Genomic DNA, 24529 nt, shown 5'->3' on the forward strand with positions numbered 1-24529 from the left:
TTGGTGTATTTCAATGTTTGTGTTGTTCCGTTGTTTTCCACTAATAGTTACAGTGTTTCCGTCGGTTGAACTGTTTTCTGTCAATCGATATATACCTTTTGAACAGCGGAATACTATTGTTGCCTTTATTTTAATTATTAATCACTACATGTAACTGTTTATGTGATTTCATGATCGGTCATATGTAGTTATTTCCTTCTTTTGAAAGTGATGTTTGTGCATGGTGTCAGGCATGACCAAACATTTTATGAAGAAAATACCCGTTCCATGTTAGAAATATGACAGTTATGTTTCGCTTTTTTTAATGTTTGGTAACATTCCATTTTGTCATGCAATTGTTTTATATTCTATTTTTACCATGGAGTCATCAATCTTTATTAATACTTTTTATAATATAGTTGTTAGTTGTAAATGAACATGTTTTGAAGTGAATCTATTACTTGATAAGTTAAAAAAAACAAAGTTTTTGAATGATCGTTCGTAAATCCTGATAACCGCTAGCAACTTAACAAATTGAGTGTATTATTTTCATGTTTTACAAACAAAACTTTCAAATAAGAATTTAATAACAAACAATACAATGTACCAGAAATTTTATTTGCAGTAAATATATCTGCATTGCTCTTTATGCTTTGCAACAACGAATAGGTATATGAAAATTATCTTGCTTATACAAATGAAAATATATAGTAGCAACTAAAACTAAATTGACAACTAATTGAATTATGTGTTGTATTTAATGGTCTTCCTTCATCATTCTGCGACACTTAATGTTATTGTGAAACAAAGGGTTACCAAAATATATAAAACTGTAAAAAATACAAAAAAGAAGTTATCCAAGAATTCTGCTAATTCCTTGTTACTGTAAGATGTATTCAGTTTAATATTATCCAAATTACTGTCTTTTTCATTCCACTTAGACATATCCGTCGATGGTTTATTTTCAGTGACTGTACTTTTATCAAGATGATTTATACTTTTTGGGCCGCAACATGACTTCCGATATGTTCTCACCAAAGAGTGAACCCAGTTTGGGGCAATGTAGTGGTCTGGTTCATGATAGAGTCGTATGATTAATATTGTAACGATAATCGCAACACATGCAAATCCTAGTGTAACGGTAAGAAAAACCACTGAAAAAGAAAAAAAAAGAAAACGTTAAAATTGCATATACAAGATAGATTACAATTTCAATATCATAGTGCTCACTATATATTTATTTTCATTTCAATAACGAACCTGCATAATGAGATAAATTGATGAACTGCTAATGTTCTCTAATTTCTCTCAAATTCTTACAAACGTTCCAAATCGCATATACAAATAGTAAGATGTTCAAAATAAACAATGTACGATGCATACAGTACGTATCAGGTTTTTGTGTGTATTTTAGACTAGACGCTTTCTAAATATAATAATGATGACCTCCGAAGACTTCAAACGATCATATAACCCGACATAAACAGTAAGATAGATGTAAATTGATATCGAGCTCGTAAAATTGGATTCTTTAAGGCATGTTTGATTCCATATTATAGGTTTACAAATTTAATAATAGATTACAAAACAAAAAAACATCCCCACAAACAATATCACATTGTTATGCCGGTCAACTGTGTAGCAAACGCTCCTTCCAAAAAATAACATCTAGAAATTGACAAAATTGATGTTCTAAAATTTCCATAAGTGATTTTCCAAGTTTGTGTAAAAAATATTGTTTAAAAGTTGTATCATTTTAACAATTAATACTACATTAAGTAATAGCGGTTATAGAGTCGTGTGGCTAGCACAAAGAAACTAAACAGTATACAGCTATAAGATGATTGAAGCAAAACTTAGTCTAGATTGGATTGGTGATACATGTATCAATGAGGAAAAAATGAAAATCCTTATAACAAAGACATACGATGAAAGATGACAACGGAAGCCAATTGATGCCAAAAGTTCACATCAACCGTGGTTCAAAAAGTGAAAATATTTACCTAGAACTGATGTATGTTTTGATGTTGTAGGCATATTGTCTGCAAATAACGTCAATAAAACAGCCAGAGCAAGCAAAACTGTCAGAATATATCCGACCTTTTCACCGGACTCAACAGGTAAAATAAACGTAACGGATGTTAATACGGCAGTAACTATAACTGGAAATATAACACTCATTATGTAATGACCCGGAAGTCGCTCAAACACTATTCGGAACAAAAGTTCCGAATATGCCAGGCCGTCTTCTAGTAATTCTGATGAATGCTGAGAAGTTGCTACAAGGTCAAATTCGCCATTTGTTCTATAGTCTTGTAAATTCAAATTCGTCTTCAAGAATATTAACTGAACAGCCTCTTTATGAAATCCCCAGCTGGCTACTTCTATGTCACAACTTTGACTGTCATAAGGGAAGTAAGTGACGTCCATGTCACATGATGTAGACAAAACGGCGGGTAGTTCCCATCGTACTTCTCCGTTATCTTGTATTCGGACTGTCGTATCATCACCAAGACTACTTAATTCTGAAATACTGAAATATAATTAAAACATAGAAGGTATTGTAATAATGCCTTAAATAGAAACAATAGATGAAAAATAGCTTTACAATTATTTTATATACAACATGTGCATGCTTATCTACGCGTATCTAATAAGAAACTATATGCTTGTAATAGGATACTCTTGTATGTTTAATTCTGTGTTTTTAATCTATTAAGATATATTTATTAGTAATAAAAACTAAATACGTACGAATTCTGCACAATTAATGAAGGATGCCATACTATGTCTTCGGTTGCATATATATATTCAATATTTCCATAGGATGATTTTGTCCAGGCCAAGCGGCTATCATTCCATACCTACGAATACATAGAAAAGGTACATAGATAGCCACATGCATGTACTGAAGCTAAAATTAATACGACAATACAATCCATCTCTCTTGGGAGATGATCTGAATCAAAATATAGGATTGAAACGTTGAGGATAGCTGGTAAACTAAAAAGGATCGAAGTCAAGCAAACTCCGGGTAAGATACCACAGCTTTAAACGAGGGAGATACATTTATTCAAAAAATATCTAAATTTTATTACAGTAAATTTTAATTAAATACTTATGGCTTCCTACACAAGAGACAAATTAGATGCACATTTAGAACGAGAATAGTCTAATGTCTAATTCATAAGAGGACCGTACTAATACACATTATTCTGACTCCGGGCTGACTTTATTCCAAGTGTTTGGTTGACAAGGCAATGGATTGAATCCTTGATCTCAAGGATTCGAGGCGAACACGCCCCTGCAAAACCAGTCGATCATTCATTGTAAAAGCCGATAGCTTTAAAACAAATTACAAAATATTAATGAAAGACACCAGGCATATATATATACTTAACTACGCCAGACTCGTTTCGTTTGACTCATCTGTAGCGTTCGAATAAAAAGTTGGTAAAATAAAGGCAACAGTAGTATACTATGTTCCAAAGTCATAAATCGATTGAGAAAAAAGTCCGGATTTAAAATAAAACCTTAGAAAACGCATCAACTATAAGAAGAAAACAAAGCACCTCTGGAACAACATATATAGAAACAAACTATTTGATACCAGCTGCCATATTCCTGACTTGGTACAGGATATTTAAGGGGAAAACATGATGGGTTGAACCTAGATTGTATAGCTTGCCAAACCTCCTGCCTATATGACATGTATAAAATTATCGCTCAAATGACAACACTACGCTTCGGTTATATAGCACGAACACACACAATAACACTTATACATGTAACAGAAAAAAATAAAAATATTCGACACAAAATGCAATCTGCAGAACAGCATCGAACATCTATCATGAACGACAGACAGTACAAGATAACACGCATTTACTCAAAGAATAAGTAATCTTGTATTTTATACAAGTATTTTAACAATACCAGTCTAAACAATTATCATGATAATTACAGTATTTAAAGGCTAATGTTTAAATGTTTGGGCAGAAACAATAAAACATAACACAATTCGGTTTCGGTTGGATAATGTCACATTATCTAACCTAAACCGACACCTAACCCATCACAGAAACATAAAAAAACAAATACCAACTACATAAATGTTGAAGGTACAAAATACCGAGACACGTCGTAAAGCAATTCAAGTTCATACTCCGTATAAGAGTCATATTCCATATTCAGGATTGGATCACGTTCGGTACTAATTAGCATAGCAATTAACCACAATCTTAAAGTCATTAGTTACAATGTAATTTAGAAAAAAGACACATCGTATATTGTGAAGGTATTCATAAATTTACGGAGTGTCACCTGTAATCTTCCCTCCTCAGAAATCTGTTTGGACAGTTTCTACGTAAGGAGCACTCTCCTTGGTATAGGTCATTATAGTGTGAACATGCACGAGCATAAATGTATCAATTAAGATATGTAGAAATAAATTTAAAAAAAAAGTTTCGTGATTTCCAAGAATATTAATTTCCAAATAAAACATAATCATATAACCATAATTAAGGTGGTTCCTAACACTACAGGGAGATAACTCTGTAAAATTAGCTAAACGTTTTAATTACACTGTGTTGTTAAGGGAATATCAAGCTTCTCAATGATCAAAATAAGTGTTTGTCAAACTGCTATATAACCAGTGTAATTTTTAAAACGGTTGGTTCAAATTTTTTGAAATTTTTATATGTTTGTAAAAGGGTAAAAGTAAATACTTTGTCAAAATGTTAAGAAAATTAAACGAGCCAAATCAATTTTAGTTAAAAGTGTTGGTTACCACCTTAAATATTGGAATTATGAACGCAAGTCATAAAATAGTGCATGTAAAAGATTATATATTTTTTAAAACGTATAGTTTGGATTACTGAAAAATGTATCAAATAATAAAAATATATACTGACCACGGTAAACCATCCTGATGTAGACAATGTCTGTGACTTTAGATCCTAAAATAGATAAAATAAGCGAGATATAAGGATAAAAGTTATAACATGATATTTGAAAATCTATATAGTAACATAAATTGAGCAAAACGTATGTTGCTACATGACTTTTGCCATACAAATGACTTTCGTGTGTTATAAAGAAGAAGAATGGATAGTTGTGACGTATTGACATAACAGCCAAAAATGGAAAGTTGTGACGTATTGACATACAGCCAAAAATGGAAAGTTGTAACGTATTGACATACAGCCAAAAATAGAAAGTTGTGACGTATTGACATACAGCCAAAAATGGAAAGTTGTGACGTATTGACATACAGCCAAAAATGGAAAGTTGTGACGTATTGACTTACAGCCAAAAATGGAAAGTTGTGACGTATTGACATAAAGCCAAAAATGGAAAGTTGTGACGTATTGACATACAGCCAAACAAAAATAGTTAGGTTTGTTTTTCGACCGTAGTGAAATTTTTCTTGGAATTAATCCATTTTTTGTGTTTGAAAAGTAATGAACAAGTGGTAATTTGTTTTTACGAAGAGAGATCTTTTGACTTCATTTTTTTTTTTATATTCTTAAAAGGAAAAAAAAGAAAAAAAGGAAATGTGTCCATAGAACATGAATGCCCATCTCCCACTATTTTCTATGGTTAATGTACATGACATGTTCAATTCATTTGAATACCTGGGAAATAATCTTTCGTTTTAATTGAATGAATCGAGGTACTAGTAGCTAGTTTTAAAAGCCCACTCCATTACAAAAACGCATATTTCCCAACAGAATTATTAAGTAATTAACAAAATGCATTTATATCAAATGGTATTAAACAAAATAAACATTCACTATGCAACGTATCAGGTTGCAACATTCATTTTGAAGAAGTGTTTGCTTTCCTAATATCTAATCGACAATGAATTGTTATAGATGAATACTTCTGTCTATTAGTTGTTATTATATTTGATAAATACATGTAATATTGATACTTTTAAATGCTATTTACAGATTATGTGCATTGCATATTGTGGGTCTTGACAGATGAAAGAAAAAAAATGCCATGTTGACTTAGATTGATCTATTGTTTTAATGGTAGATTGTTTGAGGTTCGTGATCGATGCATTTGGCATAACGTAATGAGCCTATTCATTTGGTATAATAGAACTTGATATATTTGAATAATCAAAATTAAAAAGGAGCTTGAATCGAAATCAAATATTCAACAAATCTTGAGACAGTGTTTACGTTTACTTTACTACATTGGTTAGAGGTATAGGGGGAGGGTTGAGATCTCACAAACATGTTTAACCTCGACGCATTTTTGCGCCTGTCCCAAGTCAGGAGCCTCTGGCCTTTGTTAGTCTTGTATTATTTTAATTTTAGTTTCTTGTGTACAATTTGGAAATTAGTATGGCGTTCATTATCACTGGACTAGTATATATTTGTTTAGGGGCCAGCTGAGGGACGCCTCCGGGTGCGGGAATTTCTCGCTAAATTGAAGACCTGTTGGTGACCCTCTGCTGTTGTTTTTTATTTGGTCGGGTTGTTGTCTCTTTGACACATTCCCCATTTCCATTCTCAATTTTATTATACTTGAAAATATCATAGACATTTACACCTTTTATCTCTATTTAAATGATGTTTATCAGTGTACAGAATTTAGCAATACAATCGACAACACAATGATTCCAATATTTGAGTCTTGTTTTATAAAGATGAGGCGAAAGATAGCAAAGGAACATTGAAACTTAAAAGTTTAAAATAAACTAACAACGCCAATGCTAAAAAAGAAAAAAGACAAACAGACAAACAATATAACATAAAACATAAATTATTAACATAGAAAACTAAAGACTGAGTAACACAAACCCGACAAAAAGGGACCTGCTTTGGAAGGATAAGCAGATCCTGCTCCACATGTGCCACCCGTCGTGTTGCTCATCTTAGTATAAAACCCGGTAAAATAATAAAATTGATAATGGAAATGGGGAATGTGTCAAAGAGACAACAACCCAACCAGAGAGCAGACAACAGCCGAAGGCCACCAATGGGTCTTCAATGCAGGAAGAAACTACCAAACCCAGAGGTGTGCTTCTGCTGGCCCCTAAACAAAAACGTATACTACTTCAGTGACAACTGACGTCATACTAGTAAACTCAAAAACTTATACATGAAACTAAAACTAGAAATCATACAAGACTGACAAAGGCTAGAGGCTCCTGACTTGAGACAGGCGCATAAATGAGGCGGTGTTAAACATGTTTTTTAAGACCGCAACCTTCCCCCTATACCTCTAGTCAATGTAGAAAAAAAAAAAACACACAACAATACGCACAGTAAAACACAGTTCAAAAGAAGTCCGAGTCCGATGTCGGAATATGTAACAAAAGAAACTAAACCAAATGACACTGATACATAAATTAACAAAGGACTACTATCAGTTAACGACATGCCAGTTTCAGAACTCAATTGAACTGATCCAAAGGTTTCAGTCTATTTCGGGAGGTTACATTCGTAAAAAGGGGGAGGGGTCGGGATTGTAGTTACGTCATTAAAAACGTATCCGCAATTATCTGTGAAACAGATAATTCATAACTTTTAACCAATTCGCAATGGCGTCTTTAAAAGTTGCGAAGGGATGATTTTAACTTAATCATTTCAAACTCTTGGTTTTAAAGCTTCTTTGTTGGCAGCAATCCTTTATCAAGGAAATCACGATAGGAAAGTGAAAATAAACAAACCATAATCCGCAAACGTATAAGACACAATGTGTAGTAACATTACTTTATCTCTTTCCAACCACTCCATTTTGTAAAAATTAACGATTTGGAGGACGATCGCTCGTTTGCTATGTCATTGATTTCGCAAAAGTAATCGTTTCAAAGTGATTTTCAAAAAATAAAATTGTACCATTCAATAGTTTACGAAAAGAAAATACATGTAGGGGTCAACACATGGTCAATGTTGATAAGATCAATATCATGTATCGCATAGATACGTCATTACTACATGTATCACATAGAACTTTCAAAATAGTCGTTCAATTCTCTAGGTCATATGCAACTGTAAACAGTATCGAACGCAATATTTATAACGATATTTGCATGACTTCCTGAAATCGTTTGTGAAATGATATGCATGTTCAGAACGAGTCTGTTTGCTTAACGTCCAGTGGAAAATATTTTATGCATGTTAAGAACGAGTCTGTTTGCTTAACGTCCAGTGGCAAATATTTTATGCATGTTCAGAACGAGTCTGTTTGCTTAACGTCCAGTGGCAAATATTTTATGCATGTTTTAAAAGAACGATTCTGTTTACTTAACGTCCAGTGGCAAATGTTTTATGTATGTTCAGAACGAGTCTGTTTGCTTAACGTCCAGTGGCAAATATATTATGCATGTTCAGAACGAGTCTGTTGTCGAAGGCTGTTTGTAACCCATTATATGTCTTCTTTGATTTGTAATGTTGGGTTGTTGTCTCATTAACGAACATACATTTATATCTCATCCACATATTCTCTAAACAGCTTCCGAATCGGCTGTTTCAACGCGATGTATATGCCAAGACTTAAATACTTGTGATGACGGAATCCTGAGCATCATAGAGGATTTATAAGCATTTTATAGCAATTGAAATGCTTGGTCAGTGACAAATATTTGAAATGTATACTTTCGTTAAGTTAAGATTATGAGAAAATAAAGTTTACTTAATTGTCAAAAGTATACAATCAGTCATGTAAACAGTCTATTTTTTTTAAATTGGCAGTTAAACATGAAAATGCCAGCTGTATTAAAAGTGGTGCAAAGCTTTGACGTTTTGTACAGAAGTCGGTTTAGAAAACTACGTCGATTAACGTTACCATTACTAAACCGAACACTGTGCGTAACGTTTGTGTGTTACCGACTAGATATCTTCTTTGATTTGTAATGTTGGGTTGTTGTCTCAATAACGAACATACATTTATATCTCATCAACATATTCTCTAAAAGTGAAGATGAACATGCGCACTAAACAATGCAAAAAAAAAAAAAAATAGAAAGAGCGAATAATGAAGTACAAGGTATTAACCATTCTATTAATTTAAAACAGTTTTAAGCAAAATAACGAGTTCTTAATCTGTACGTTATAAACGATTTCAAAGCAGAAGCACGGATCATTACATTTCAAATAGTTGTTAACAATAATTTACATCTAAAACCATTAAACGACATATTACACATGCACTGGATAACTACAAACAGTTAGTTGATGCACCATTTAAAATAATAACGGATTTCATGTATCTGCAAAACGCTAATAATGGGAAACAATGATGTTTGTAGTTGTACGGAGACGTACAAACAGTATAAAAACACCATAAGAAGCTCAGATTAAATACGGCAAGGCTTGGAGCATGCATTTCCATAGTTGAGAAAGTATTTTTGTCATGATTTTTCTATCCTTACAATTATTTAATGGATGTTATATGACATAATTCCTTTTTCATTAGTGACAACAAATCTAAGTCTATTCCGATTAATTTGGAGAAGAAAGATAAACGTCAATTATAAATTCACTTCGGGTCCGTTGATAGCTTACTATGTGTGGTAAGGGTTTTGCTCATTGCTGAAGTCGTTAGGTGACCGTCTATAGTTGTTAACTTTTACGTCATGTGGTATCTAGTGGGGTGTTGTATCGTTGTCATACAACATCTTCTCATTTGTATATTGCAAGAATGATTGAGAAAGGAAAATTGTGCTGGACAAGTTTTACTCAAAGATTGAATTTTCAACGGTATATTTATTCCGATTACAATTTATTGCAATTGTAAATGAAAAAGATGGCTGATCCAGCAGTTTCAGACAGAATTGTAATTTGCATATTACATACATTCAAATGATTGTTGCATGTTCAAAAAATCATATACTATTTTCACTCTTTGAAATGTGTATTACAATCATTAAACCTGCGTTCAAAATTGTTCATAAGCATGGACCATTATTCATCAATTAAAAATACATTGGATTGATGATGCGGACGTAAAAACTAAACGGCATTTGCAATTTTTTATGTTATGTGGTTTTACTAATGAGTCATATTAAATAACATCTTATAATTGATACTTAATAAATCTGTGATCAAAAGATATTGATTGCTGATCTATAAATTAAAGAGTATTACATTTAGTCATTCAGTTTTGCCAATCAAACAATTTGGTTTTGAGTCAAAAATTAAAATTTAAAAAAGAAGATGTGGTATGATTGCCAATAAAACAACTATCCACAAATGACCAAAATGACACAGAAATTAACAACTATAGGTCACCGTACGGCCTTCAACAATGAACAAAGCCCATACCGCATAGTCAGCTATAAAAGGCCCCGATTAGACAATGTAAAACAATTCAAACGAGAAAACTAACAGCCTTATTTATGTAAAAGAAATTAACGAAAAACAAATATGTAACGCAAAATCAAACGACACCCACTGGATCACAGGCTCCTGACTTAGGACAGGCACATAAATAAATAATGTGTCGGGGTTAAACATGTTAAGATCACTTTTATTACTTTCATGCGTCCGAAATGCATTTCTGGATTTACTTAAGAATTGAATGCTTTATTTTGTAACTTCATTGGAGTGTAAAAGCGTTGATTGAAGTACATTTTGTATGAAGCGCGGAACCGCTTCATTCTAAAAATGTGCGCACGGTCAACACTTTTACTACCCTATGAAGTTACAAAAAGAAGCATTCAATACTTATAATTACATTTTTTAGCTAGGATCATGAAAACACGTTTTTATCAAGTTTTCATTTAATTTACCTGTGCACTTTATTGTGGGACCTCGTGTCATCATGAATGATAAATGTTATTGTGTAATCAGTTGATTAAGGAATAACGCCAGATTGCAGTTAGCCAATCAGAATAACGTATTATAATGAAACATCTATCTAATGTAATCATTTAAGCAAGATCGCTTAAACACAAGCATTTGGAAGCCAAGGATGTATAAACATGTAGGAATATAACCAAAAGGAAAATAAAAAAAACTATTTCAACAACATTACAATTCTAATTTGGTACAAAATGATACTTTTATAAAAAAAAAAAAAAATACTCCGTTAATATTATCAAAATAGTTCTTTTCACCCGGAGGTGGGCTTCGGCTGGCCCCTAAACAAATATGTTGCTTGTTCAGTGATAATGGATGTCATACTCAACTTCGAAATATACGAAATATACTAGATTAGTTAGTTACTTGATATATCATTAATTTGAAACCCTACAACGGCGTAACTGTTACTGTGTAATATTTTCTAGAGATGGAATTAAACATTCAATTCCGTAAAATACGATTGAAAGGTAATTTAAAACTTCATACAGACATAAAAAATAAAAGATCAAATCCAGGTCAAGCCTATAAAAACCAGCCATAACAAGTGCTTTTAACGTTTATTTTTGTAGTTTCCGTTTTTTGTTTGATTTTCTATGCAGCAAAAGAAACTGATACCACCGAATGTTGACATTTTATTAAGTGGACGGCATATAGTTATTGATGTTGACTCTCAACCTTTTTTTTAAAGATTGATTGAAATTTAAACCGAATTGTGAGGCTTTAATTGTTTAAACATGATTAATTTATAAGGTTGATTGGACTGAGAGTAATGTTGCACTTAACACATTTAATAATTTATCGGTAATTTCTAATAATGTAATGTTAATGTATTGATACAGTTGCATCTTGATACGGGTATCGATTCACCGTTTAAGGATCTTATGCCTTTTAGGATATATTCTCCAAAGTGTACACCCGAACGTCATGATTGGTTGAAAACGTCATCAAGAATGGAAATTTGACCAATGACATGACGATATTTTCATTTGGGGGTACAAACAATTAATCTTTCATATCACACATAATCGTGAACGGTCAAATGTTAATATAAGCGAGGGAAACCTTAGGGCATGTTTAACTGTAAGAAGTGGACACTTACCTAACACTCAATTAAATGGACATTGACATACATTTACCATTACGAAGTAGTTTGTCCTTATATATAGACAAATCTAAACATCATAACATTATTCTATTAACCTATTAAATAATAATTGTGAGGTAGAATTAAACCAGATGACCTCATTTAACAATTAGACTTTCCTATTACAGGATTTTGTTATAATGTAAGAGAAAATTGTCCTGAGTACGCTGTTATTTAGAACAATCTTTAAAAAAATGATTTTCTCAGATGAAATAAAATCAACAAGTTTGGACGCAATATTCTCTCTTTTCGTATAAAAAGCGATAAAAGACGACAAAACTTATAGTCATGTTAACTGTAATAAGTTGTAAAACTCTTAACTTTTGAAGACAAATTGATTCAGAAATGAAGTGAAAATTAGTTTCTACTGGAAAAAAAAACACCATTAAATGCCCAAACCCCCATAGAAAACTTATTAACTAAAATACAAAAGGTGAACGGTGGGTGATAAGTTTTTCATAATACCGGTATTTGAAAGGAGACATTGAGGTTGATATACATGTACATTTTAGTTATTTATTCGACACAGTGAAGTAAGAACCACTGATAATGCCTTCTGTTGACGAATAACGATTGGTTGCGTCTTGGGGATTAAGATGAAATAATCGATAGAACCTTCATATTCAGTTGAAAAAAAACAGATCAGTTTTTGACCCCAAATTACAGCAAGATCAGAGTTACGTGACCGGAAAATTACTGATGAGGCAATTTTTTATGTTATGTGGTTTTACTAATGAGTCATATTAAATAACATCTTATAATTGATACTTAATAAATCTGTGATCAAAAGATATTGATTGCTGATCTATAAATTAAAGAGTATTACATTTAGTCATTCAGTTTTGCCAATCAAACAATTTGGTTTTGAGTCAAAAATTAAAATTTAAAAAAGAAGATGTGGTATGATTGCCAATAAAACAACTATCCACAAATGACCAAAATGACACAGAAATTAACAACTATAGGTCACCGTACGGCCTTCAACAATGAACAAAGCCCATACCGCATAGTCAGCTATAAAAGGCCCCGATTAGACAATGTAAAACAATTCAAACGAGAAAACTAACAGCCTTATTTATGTAAAAGAAATTAACGAAAAACAAATATGTAACGCAAAATCAAACGACACCCACTGGATCACAGGCTCCTGACTTAGGACAGGCACATAAATAAATAATGTGTCGGGGTTAAACATGTTAAGATCACTTTTATTACTTTCATGCGTCCGAAATGCATTTCTGGATTTACTTAAGAATTGAATGCTTTATTTTGTAACTTCATTGGAGTGTAAAAGCGTTGATTGAAGTACATTTTGTATGAAGCGCGGAACCGCTTCATTCTAAAAATGTGCGCACGGTCAACACTTTTACTACCCTATGAAGTTACAAAAAGAAGCATTCAATACTTATAATTACATTTTTTAGCTAGGATCATGAAAACACGTTTTTATCAAGTTTTCATTTAATTTACCTGTGCACTTTATTGTGGGACCTCGTGTCATCATGAATGATAAATGTTATTGTGTAATCAGTTGATTAAGGAATAACGCCAGATTGCAGTTAGCCAATCAGAATAACGTATTATAATGAAACATCTATCTAATGTAATCATTTAAGCAAGATCGCTTAAACACAAGCATTTGGAAGCCAAGGATGTATAAACATGTAGGAATATAACCAAAAGGAAAATAAAAAAAACTATTTCAACAACATTACAATTCTAATTTGGTACAAAATGATACTTTTATAAAAAAAAAAAAAATACTCCGTTAATATTATCAAAATAGTTCTTTTCACCCGGAGGTGGGCTTCGGCTGGCCCCTAAACAAATATGTTGCTTGTTCAGTGATAATGGATGTCATACTCAACTTCGAAATATACGAAATATACTAGATTAGTTAGTTACTTGATATATCATTAATTTGAAACCCTACAACGGCGTAACTGTTACTGTGTAATATTTTCTAGAGATGGAATTAAACATTCAATTCCGTAAAATACGATTGAAAGGTAATTTAAAACTTCATACAGACATAAAAAATAAAAGATCAAATCCAGGTCAAGCCTATAAAAACCAGCCATAACAAGTGCTTTTAACGTTTATTTTTGTAGTTTCCGTTTTTTGTTTGATTTTCTATGCAGCAAAAGAAACTGATACCACCGAATGTTGACATTTTATTAAGTGGACGGCATATAGTTATTGATGTTGACTCTCAACCTTTTTTTTAAAGATTGATTGAAATTTAAACCGAATTGTGAGGCTTTAATTGTTTAAACATGATTAATTTATATTATTAACCAACTTACTACAATATGTATAGAAATGCCCATGCTTTATAAAAGAAAAATTTCGACATCTGGTCATTATGAACGGAGAAATTGCTGCACCCAGTCATTACGAGATCTCAGTCATGCATTACGAAATCTCGGTCATGCATTACGAAACCACACCCGTGCATTACGAAATCACAGTCATGCATTATGAACAGTTGAAACGGGACATCGATTAAAACAAAATGTCGTTTATTTCTGTAAATAAGTGTGACATTTTTTTATTCTTTTTTAAACTTAATATCATAAAAATAAGTTTAATAAATGATCTTCATTAACATTGTTTTGTAACGACTTGAAACGGAAATATTTCACAGCCTTTTTCGAGAACGATTTTCGATTATTATCACTGTTTCATTTCCGTTGTTCAATCCTCAGAATGCAGACTTTACTGTCTGATTAATTCTTCCCAGCTACTTTATTTTTGCTAGATGAAATGAATTTTAATAGCATAAAATTAAGTACTTGGATGAGAAATCAGAAATTACATCTGACAGTCACAATGTTGACTAAAATTCCATGCGAAATTGAATGCGAAAAGACAAGTTGAAGTTCAGCTATGAAATTCCTGTATCTTCTTCACGGTAAGTTTTTTACTCTTTGTTTAATCGAAGAATAAAACCATTTAATAAAAATTTTATGAAACGGGCTTTTCTGTATTGGTCCTGTTGTAGTTTGTGGATAGCTGTATAATTTTGGATCCGAGACTCGAAGACTGTTCTTGAATGAAGTTGCCTTTATAGTTGGTTAATAAAAGTATCAATATATGGACTTTTTCATATTGGCCCTGTAACATGCCCTTGATATTAATAATGGCCTCGGACAGTTGTAATGGCCCTCGGCGTTGCCTCAGGGCCATTACAACCATCCTTGGCCATTATTAACACCTTGGGCATGTTACAGGGCCAATATGAAAAAGTCCATACATTAATACTATAAGGTTGATTGGACTGAGAGTAATGTTGCACTTAACACATTTAATAATTTATCGGTAATTTCTAATAATGTAATGTTAATGTATTGATACAGTTGCATCTTGATACGGGTATCGATTCGCCGTTTAAGAATCTAATGCCTTTTAGGATATATTCTCCAAAGTGTACAACCAAACGTCATGATTGGTTGAAAACGTCATCAATAATGGAAATTTGACCAATGACATGACGATATTTTCATTTGGGGGTACAAACAGTTAAACTTTCATATCACACATTATCGTGAACGGTCAAAATTAATGTTAATATAAGCGAGGGAAACCTAAGGGTATGTTTAACTGTAAGAAGTTGACATTTACCTAACACTCAATTAAATGGACATTGAAATACATTTACCATTACGAAGTAGTTTGTCCTTATATATAGACAAATTTAAACATCATAAAATTATTTTATTTACCTACTGAATAACAATTGTGAGGAAGAAATAAACCAGATGAACTCATTTAACAATTAGACTTTCCTATTACAGGATTTTGTTATAATGTAAGAGAAAATTGTCCCGAGTACGCTGTTATTTAGAACAGTCCATAATAAATTGATTTTCTCAGATGAAAAAAGTCTACAAGTTTGGACGCAAATATATTTCTGTTCGTATAAAAAACGGTAAAAGACGACAAAACGTATAGTCATGTTAACTGCCGTTTACATCGCCATTTTCAAGAGATATAGGTGCTAGCGCTAAACTTGCGAATTTTGCACTGACCGATCATCTTTAATGTGGGAGTGAAATTCTCTTAAAATAAAACAAATTGTTTCAGAAATGAAGTGAAAAATAGTTTCTGCTGGAAACATAAAAACACCATTAACTGATAACCTTAATATACCCCCCCCCCCCCCCCCCCCCCCCAAAGAAAACTTATTAACTAAAAAACAAATGATGAATGGTCGGTGATCAACTTTTCGTATAATTTGAAAGGGGATATTGAGGTTGATATACATTTGTACACCCTAGTTATTTATTCGACACACTGAAGTCAGAACAACTGATAATGCCTTCTGTTGACGAATAACGATTGGTAAAAATTACGTCTTCGGGATTACGTACGATGAAATAATCGATTGAACCTTCATATTCAGTTGAAAAGCAGATCAGTTTTTGACCCCAAATTACAGGAAGAATAGAGTTACGTGACCTGGAAATTAGAGGTAACTTACTGATGAGACACATGTATATCATTGCTTAGGGATAACATTGATACAATGTCACAACAAAATAGATGTGATTGGGAAAATCTACACAAGATTATAAGGTTAATTAACAACAAACTACTAAATCAAATCCGCTTATACGAATTTGCAAATCAAATGATGACAAAATATCGAACTGCGCGACTTTGATCAGATAAATTCCACACATTATCATGATGTGCTCTGTGTTACTTAACACCCAGTCTACCATAAAACCATGCAAAACAGTCCACAAGGGGGTTAATCAGATCTGATTGAAACTTTGTGTACTTAAACAACATTATAAAAGAAGTCCATAAAAATATACATGTATTTCATCTGCATTAGCATGGTTCCATTGTCTTTCAGCTAGGAGATACTGAAATGTACCGGGAACCACTTTTCCCTTGTTTGAGGTAGTATTTTTCTATAAAATGACCAATTTCAACACCTTGAAACTTATAAATGCGGAAAACAAATAGAGAAAGAATGATGATTTATTGAATAATCAAGTGCTAAGGATGTTTACCTGTCATGTTTTGGAATTTCTGTCAGATTTTCGAAATCCTCTGGTTTTATCCATTTGAATGCCTTAAAAGTTTTTGTATTTCATCTCCATTAGCATGGTTCCATTGTCTTTCAGCTAGGAGATACTGAAATGTACCGGGAACCACTTTTTCCTTGTTTGAGGTAGTATTTTTCTATAAAATGACCAATTTCAACACCTTGAAACTTATAAATGCGGAAAACAAATAGAGAAAGAATGATGATTTATTGAATAATCAAGTGCTAAGGATGTTTACTTGTCATGTATTGGAATTTCTGTCAGATTTTCGAAATCCTCTGGTTTTATCAATTTGAATGCCTTAAAAGTTTTTGCCCATGAATCCCCATTTTTCTTTTTATAAATCTTTTAAATGTATAATCATAAGCCATTTGTAAAAGTCTTATAAAATCTTATTTATTTTTTAATAGTTTTTGAGAACTTTAACTGGTCATTAATAAAGCTATGAAAAATCAAGAGAGAACATTTTCCCGCCAAAATTCCATTGGCTAATATCTCGAAAACCATCACATTGACCCCTATATATATATAGGGCCGAAAGCTCTTTTATGAGAGCCCAGGTGGTCGTGTGGTCTAGCGAGACGGCTGCAGTGCAGGCGATTTGGTGTCACGATATCACAGTTGCATGGGTTCGAATCCCGGCGAGGGAAGAACCAAAAATTTGCGAAAGCAAATTTACAGATCTAACATTGTTGGGTTGATGTTTAGACGAGTTGTTATATATATATATATATAGAGTCTATACGAATCTACCAACCAGTAAACTTAATATCTTAACATCTATTTATCGGTATTGTTACACAATCTTTCAGACTCATATATATATATATATATATATATATATTTTTTTTTTTTTGCTTTTTTCATTCTTCAATTAATCCCCTATCAATATATATTAATTTTATGGAAAGTTATTTATTTTGAAACTGAGCAGCGAACTTCCTTAAAGCTTTAGAAATGCCTCAATACATATTTTTTTCAAGAAACAGTTTGGGTATTTATCATATTTCAAACATGCTGTTCTTATATACTTTGCAATGAGAAAACAAAGTGTATAGCATTCTGACAATCTATTCAATCTCTAATTATATATGAACACAAGGAATATTGGATATTAAGAAACATCAAACAACTTACTCTTTAAACATGATAATTCCATACGAAATATTGCTATTCGACGTTCGAAAAAAAAATACACTTTTGAAATGTGTGTTGTATAGAATAGAGGCCCCTCATGGGGGGGGGGGGGGGGGGGGGGGGGGGGGGGTCCTAGTAATCACATAATCACCATTTGTTTGCCAATATAATCACATAATCATTAAATATTTGCTTATCTTTAGTAATCAAATAATCATAAACTAAAAATACAGTCCTAGGTAATCAAATAATCATGAAATATTTGGCTTAATAATCAAATAATCATTAAAAAAACGGCCAAGTAATCACATAATCAAAAACCCCATGAGGGCCCTCAGAATAGTATTAACTGAAAAAGTTAGGCCACATATTATTTACATCATTTGGAATTTTATTTTTTCCACAAACTGTTAGCAACATCTATCCCATCCAGTAACAAAAGATAAAATTGTTAAGTAAAACATGTGCGTGATGTTTGCATACGCCTCATGCAACAACACAATAAAGAGCTAAACACAAAAACCGTTAAATTATAATACTATAATTGATAACGGTAAATGAATTATTTAATGTCCAGTGGCAAGTATTACATTGGATTTTATTGTATCATACTAGCAATCAAATCTACGACCTTGCTCCTCATTTCAGACTAGTACACTATTCCATAAAAACGACAACTTGGTAAAATAGTACAATGAAATTTGTCACGAAAATGCACACACAACATGTCTTTTAGTCTTCCTAATCAAATAGAGGAATCATTTTTGTTTTCAGATTACGAACAATAACGTCTTATCTCCCTTTATGTATGCCTGATAAGATAAATACTATTAAACAGCGATTTCGTGGAAATATGCATACATTTTATTTTGAGCATTATTTCTGACTTTTTTCTGTTCTACCTTTTATGGGTAATTTGAACACCAATGGAAACAAACGCTTTCCCGAGCGACTCTGTCGACCTTCGACCAATCCTCGTTGTGGTCTATGATTGTGATGGTAAGGTTTTTGAGATCAGTTTGTGCGTGTCCAGGTGATCTCACATGACGACTTAAGGGTAGGTCGGGCTTACAAGTGTAGTCACTTCGATGACCATTCATGCGTTTGTTGAAAGGCTGCTCTGTCTCGCCAACATACTGCATGCCACATCGACACTGAAGGAGGTACAATGTATACAACATTCTGGGTTTTACAAGTTACATTGCTTAATATAGTGTACACAGACCCAGTCGAGTGGCAAGTACATGTTTGAGTATTTAGTATTTGTTGACAAGGCAGACAACGTCTGTTACCACATGACTTGCACCATCCTGCACAGCTTTTATTTGAGGATAAAAATAAACCAGAAGTCCCCTTTCCTCAGTTCTAATGCCTGTTTAAAACAGCTTTCTACTTCTTTTGAGGTTAATGGGCAAAGAGGCCGTTGGCCTCACTGAATGTCCGTTTTTCTAAAGTCAATAAAACCACACATTTACCTCATCAAAAGACAGTAATTGTATAGTATTCAAAATAAGTCAAACCGTTTCACAATACTTTTAATGGATACATTTTTACTAGATTTTACTATTTCATTAACAATGGTATCTGGCCCAGGTACATGTACTTATTTCTTTTTTAATGTAAATTTCAGTTTTCATTCCTTTAAGTATTTCCCAATAATCTTTAGGTTCCTTATCAAAAGTTTCTGTCAACGAGTTAAATATCTTCTCTCTATGTTGTGCTTCTGAATATGTCAAACGTATTTAGATTAACAACAAATTAATGTAATTAAAACATTTGGAAGCCTTAAATGTTACTCACATTACGCACAGGTAAATTTGCTCGTTCTGCTAGCTCTCCATTATAAATGAAAATGAATGTCCCTCATAAGGGAGACAACTGAAAGAGGGATATCTAATTACAGAGTCAAGCTGACAATCTATTCAATCTCTAATTGTATATGAGCACAACGAATATTGGACATTAAAGGGGTAGACCTTGGTACAGGGAGATAACTCTTTAAATCAGTTATGTGTTTTAAAAGTCAAGTTTCCTCAATGAATTTTAAGCATTTACCTGAAACAGATTGAAAATAATCTATGTATCCAAGAAGCTTAGAACATATTTATGAAAAAGGCTGACACAAACGTACTGATGATTTTAAGAGTTATTTCCCTTAACCTAGGTCTACCTCCTTAAGACACATCAAACAACTTACTCTTTAAACATGATAGTTCCAGACGAAATATTGCTATTCGACGTTCGAAAAAAAAGCACTTTTGAAATGTGTGTTGTACCGAATAGTATCAACTGAAAAAGTAAGGCCACATATTTTGTTTCATCATTTGGAACTTTATTTTTTCCACAAACTGTTACCAAAATCTATCCCATCCAGTAACAAAAGATAAAATTGGTTAAGTAAAACATGTACGTGATGTTTGCATACGCCTCATGCAACAACACAATAAAGAGCTAAACACAGAAACCGTTAAATTATAATACTATAATTGATAACGGTAAATGAATTATTTAATGTCCAGTGGCAAGTATTACATGATTTTATTTTATGATACTAGCAATCAAATCTACGCCCTTGCTCCTCATTTCAGACTAGTATACTATTCCATAAAAACGACAACTTGGTAAAATAATACAATGAAATTTGTCACGAAAATGCACACACAACATGTCTTTTAGTCTTCCTAATCAAATAGAGGAATCATTTTTGTTTTCAGATTACGAACAATAACGTCTTATCTCCCTTTATGTATGCCTGATCAGATACATACTATTGAACAGCGATTTCGTGGAAATATGCATACATTTTATTTTGAGCATTAGTTCTGTCTTTTTTGTTCTGTTCTTCCTTTTATGGGTAATTTGAACACCAATGGAAACAAAAGCTAAATATATAAGTCTTACCAATGAATTGACAGTCAGCATGTTGTATTCTACACTAACATTAACAGGGTAGTCTGGTAGTACCAATGTTTTGTAACCAGATTGGTTGAATAACAAGTCGTGGATATTATTAGCATCACTAACACTGTACGATTTCGACAGCTTCAATAAATCTAAAACAAATATATTAAATCTATAATATTTAGGAAACAGAAATAAAGATTATTCAATTCCATTACATGGAAACTGCACTGCCTTGTAATATTTCTTTTGTTGACTAGAAAATTAGTACATGCATGTACACGAGTAATTGTGGACTCGTATACTTGTAATCTAGTAATACCATGTTTGCTGTTATGTATACCAAGTCAGGTTCATTTACATGTATGCATGCTAGAGTTGCACGGGGCAACATAAAGCCCACTTCCGGATGCAAGACTTATTTGTTGTGTTTGAGACCAATGATAGGTCACCGTGGGATGTTCTCGGCTCTATAGTCGGAGTGTGGTCCCATAGCAAACGTCAAATGGTAGAAAAGGAACTACAATGGTTTATAAATTGTTATTTGGATGGAAAGTTCTCTCATTGGCACCCATACCACATCTTCCTATATCTATAAGCTTAACGAATAATTTCAATGAATAACATTTTTTAAGGAAAGTGAGTTTTACCTTATAATAATTCCGTATCTCATATTAATTATTTTATAAATTACTATGTGACTCTTATTTAATGGTTGTATGAGACTAGTAGTACATTAGTACATTAACATATTGAGTCTGTATGTTTGAGTCATATAACTGGGCATGTCCCAAATCATTTTTGTTTTCATTTTGAAAATCTATGGAGGCCAGTTAATGCCATTTTGTTTTTTCGCGTTTTCGCTCTTTTTATTCTATAGGGCGAATACCCAAAAATCGCGAAGTCGAAAAGAAAAAAATACGCGTTTTCGCCTTAGATATAATACGAAGGGCGAAAACGCGATATGGCCTTAACAGGCCACCATAAAAATTCTCTATATAACTTCTGAGTGGTTGTTAATCAATTAATAACTACATTGTATAGGTCATCGAACGGCCTTTAACAATGAGCAATGCGAAAACCGAATGGTCATCTATTGGTTAGATTAATGTCATATTGATGTATACATGTACTCCAGATCTCCTCTTGTTCGTGTCTCAAAGTATTAAACAATGTCAGGGATACATTATGGTTACCCGAGAGGTGGATATAACAATTAATTGTACCAATTTCAAGTGCAATATTAATTTATATTTAATAAATACCTTGAGTGTTATTAAATACATAGTGATATATTAACTGATATTTACTACAGTATGTACATATATATTTCCCCTTTTAAAATTTTTCAATAAGAAACACACTTGGACTTTCAAGATATCAATTTTCTTTTCTTTTCTTTTTTAACAGTTGAAGTATTTATATTGAACCAGCTTATTTGATTTCTCAATTATACAAATGAAAAAAAAAAGAAATGTCATACAACACTTATCAGTTGACAATCTATTAAACTTAACAGTAAACATAGATACACAAAAACAAACGTTATAAATAATGGAACATATCACGTTTTCACTAAATTTTATATCAAAGGTTCAATAACTACACATACCCATATTGATTCTTGAGACATGAGTACAATTTGACACCAACAAAAAAACTCCTGAATTCTCAAAGGTGTTTTCATAGTTGTTGAGTCATCGGTTAGGGTGCCAAGTCCCCAACTTACATGCATATGACTACTAGTATTCTGAATAGACGAGCATGATGCTTTGCTTTGAATATTTTTATATACAGAAAATTGAGAATCGAGAATGGGAATACGCCAAAGAGATATCAACCCGACGAAAGAGAGGAAAACAGCATAAGGCCACCAATGGGTCTTAAACGCAGGAAGAACATCCCACATCCGGTAATGGGCCTCATCTGGCCCCAAAATAAAAATGCGTATTAATTCAGTGAAAATGGACGTCATACTAAACTCCAAAACTACTACATGAACTAAAATGCATATAATTTTGTATACATATAAATTTCGTTTATCATTCAGCCAAACAATGATAGAATTACAAATTCGAGGTAGGGAATCTTTTCTACAATCAACGAATTTAAACTTATTTCAGTTGTATTGCAGCACCACCTCTTTTGCAACTTTAGACAATACAGCCATAAGTCAATATAAAATCTACACTTACAGCCATAAGTCAATATAAAATCTACACTTACAGCCATAAGTCAATATAAAATCTACACTGTAGCGTTCGTTATAAATGTATTGAACGTTCGGTTAACTACCTATACAAAGAAAAGAATTATAGTATTTAACAATCCATTTTGTATTGAAATTAAAACGAACTTAAGAGAAATAAATTATTTCTTACCTATGAAAAATAAGAAAAACAAAATTCCCTTTTTTGTCCACAACAATGCGTAAGATGTCATCTTCCGGTTAAAGGGTTAAGCAGCTAGCACTGTGTCAGTAATCTGCAATCTATAATATTATATCTCAATATATACAATAGTTGGTGATTATTTTGAATAGAAAACAACTAGCGCCAATATAATTGTATCTCCCTTTAGATGGAGTTATTGTGCAGTTGTATAAACGCGGACAAAATAAAAGTCGATGTTAATAAAAATATAATTTAAAAAAACACTGACGATTCAATTACAAAAATAATTACGGTTTAATTAGAAAAGTATCAACGGCAAACATCCAATTAACTCATTTGACTTTGTGATCGTTTCATTTTATCATGAATCGACATAAAGCAATGTTGTTATATAGGATAAATGTACTAAAATCCTCAATCCTCAATTGAATCATAAAATGGAAACCTCAATAACACCATATGAACGTGAAGTCTTCCAGTTGTTACGAATTTACTTAAATTAAATGTTTTTATAAACATTTACACAAGGGAAAAGCGAACTCAACGATCCACATTCTTTTAATCATCGGTTTAAGTATTTTAAATATAATGTATAGTTGTGAAAATATATCTATCTGTCTCTGATCGTGATCATTAACATGTTTTCATAACAATAACATTGATTCGTCAAAAAAGAAGTTTTATTTTCTAAACTTTAAACCCAAGTTCTATATTATAGATATTTGTGACTGGACGTTTTGTTTTAAACATTGTTTTTAACAAACCTATTTATTAGATAATAAAATTATATTATAAAAGTATCGATTCGAAATACAATTGCAATAGTAAAATTCAAAAAAAGAGGGGCGTCAGGTACCAGAGAAACAGTCAAACTCATAAACCGAAAATAAACTGACAATGCCATGGCTAAAAATAAAAAAAGACAAACAAATATTTTATAGTACACAGCATAGAAAACTAAAGACTGAGCAACACGAACCCCACCAAAAAACTTGGGGTGATCTCAGGTGGAAGGGTACTGGGTAAGCAGATCCTGCTCCACATGTGGCACCCGTCGTGTGCAACATGTACATTTTTTGGTAAATGATTGGA

The 24529-nt window shown here is 32.4% G+C and overlaps 1 protein-coding gene across 1 annotated transcript; it reads right to left on the minus strand.

The window, feature by feature from the left end:
- Positions 1-451: 451 nt before the first annotated feature.
- On the minus strand, positions 452-24043 carry LOC139501457 (neuronal acetylcholine receptor subunit alpha-3-like). Its single transcript, XM_071290530.1, has 6 exons — positions 23426-24043; positions 21045-21196; positions 4893-4937; positions 2734-2843; positions 1983-2512; positions 452-1133 (listed from the first exon to the last, which is right to left on the minus strand). The coding sequence occupies exons 1-6, from the start codon at positions 23484-23486 to the stop codon at positions 754-756; spliced, it is 1278 nt and encodes a 425-aa protein (XP_071146631.1). The 5' UTR covers positions 23487-24043; the 3' UTR covers positions 452-753.
- Between the last annotated feature and the right edge of the window lie 486 nt (positions 24044-24529).

This window comes from Mytilus edulis, chromosome 13 (genome assembly GCF_963676685.1).
Source record: "Mytilus edulis chromosome 13, xbMytEdul2.2, whole genome shotgun sequence".
NCBI lineage: Eukaryota > Metazoa > Mollusca > Bivalvia > Mytilida > Mytilidae > Mytilus > Mytilus edulis.

Excerpts from the sequence above, each read along its gene's own strand:
- LOC139501457 (XM_071290530.1), bottom strand. The coding sequence starts at position 23,486 with ATGACATCTTACGCATTGTTGTGGACAAAAAAGGGAATTTTGTTTTTC. Across the intron at positions 21,197-23,425 it reads GTTTTTCTTATTTTTCATAG|ATTTATTGAAGCTGTCGAAA; the intron begins GTAAGAAATAAT and ends TATTTGTTTTAG. Across the intron at positions 2,513-2,733 it reads TCATTAATTGTGCAGAATTC|TATTTCAGAATTAAGTAGTC; the intron begins GTACGTATTTAG and ends ATTATATTTCAG.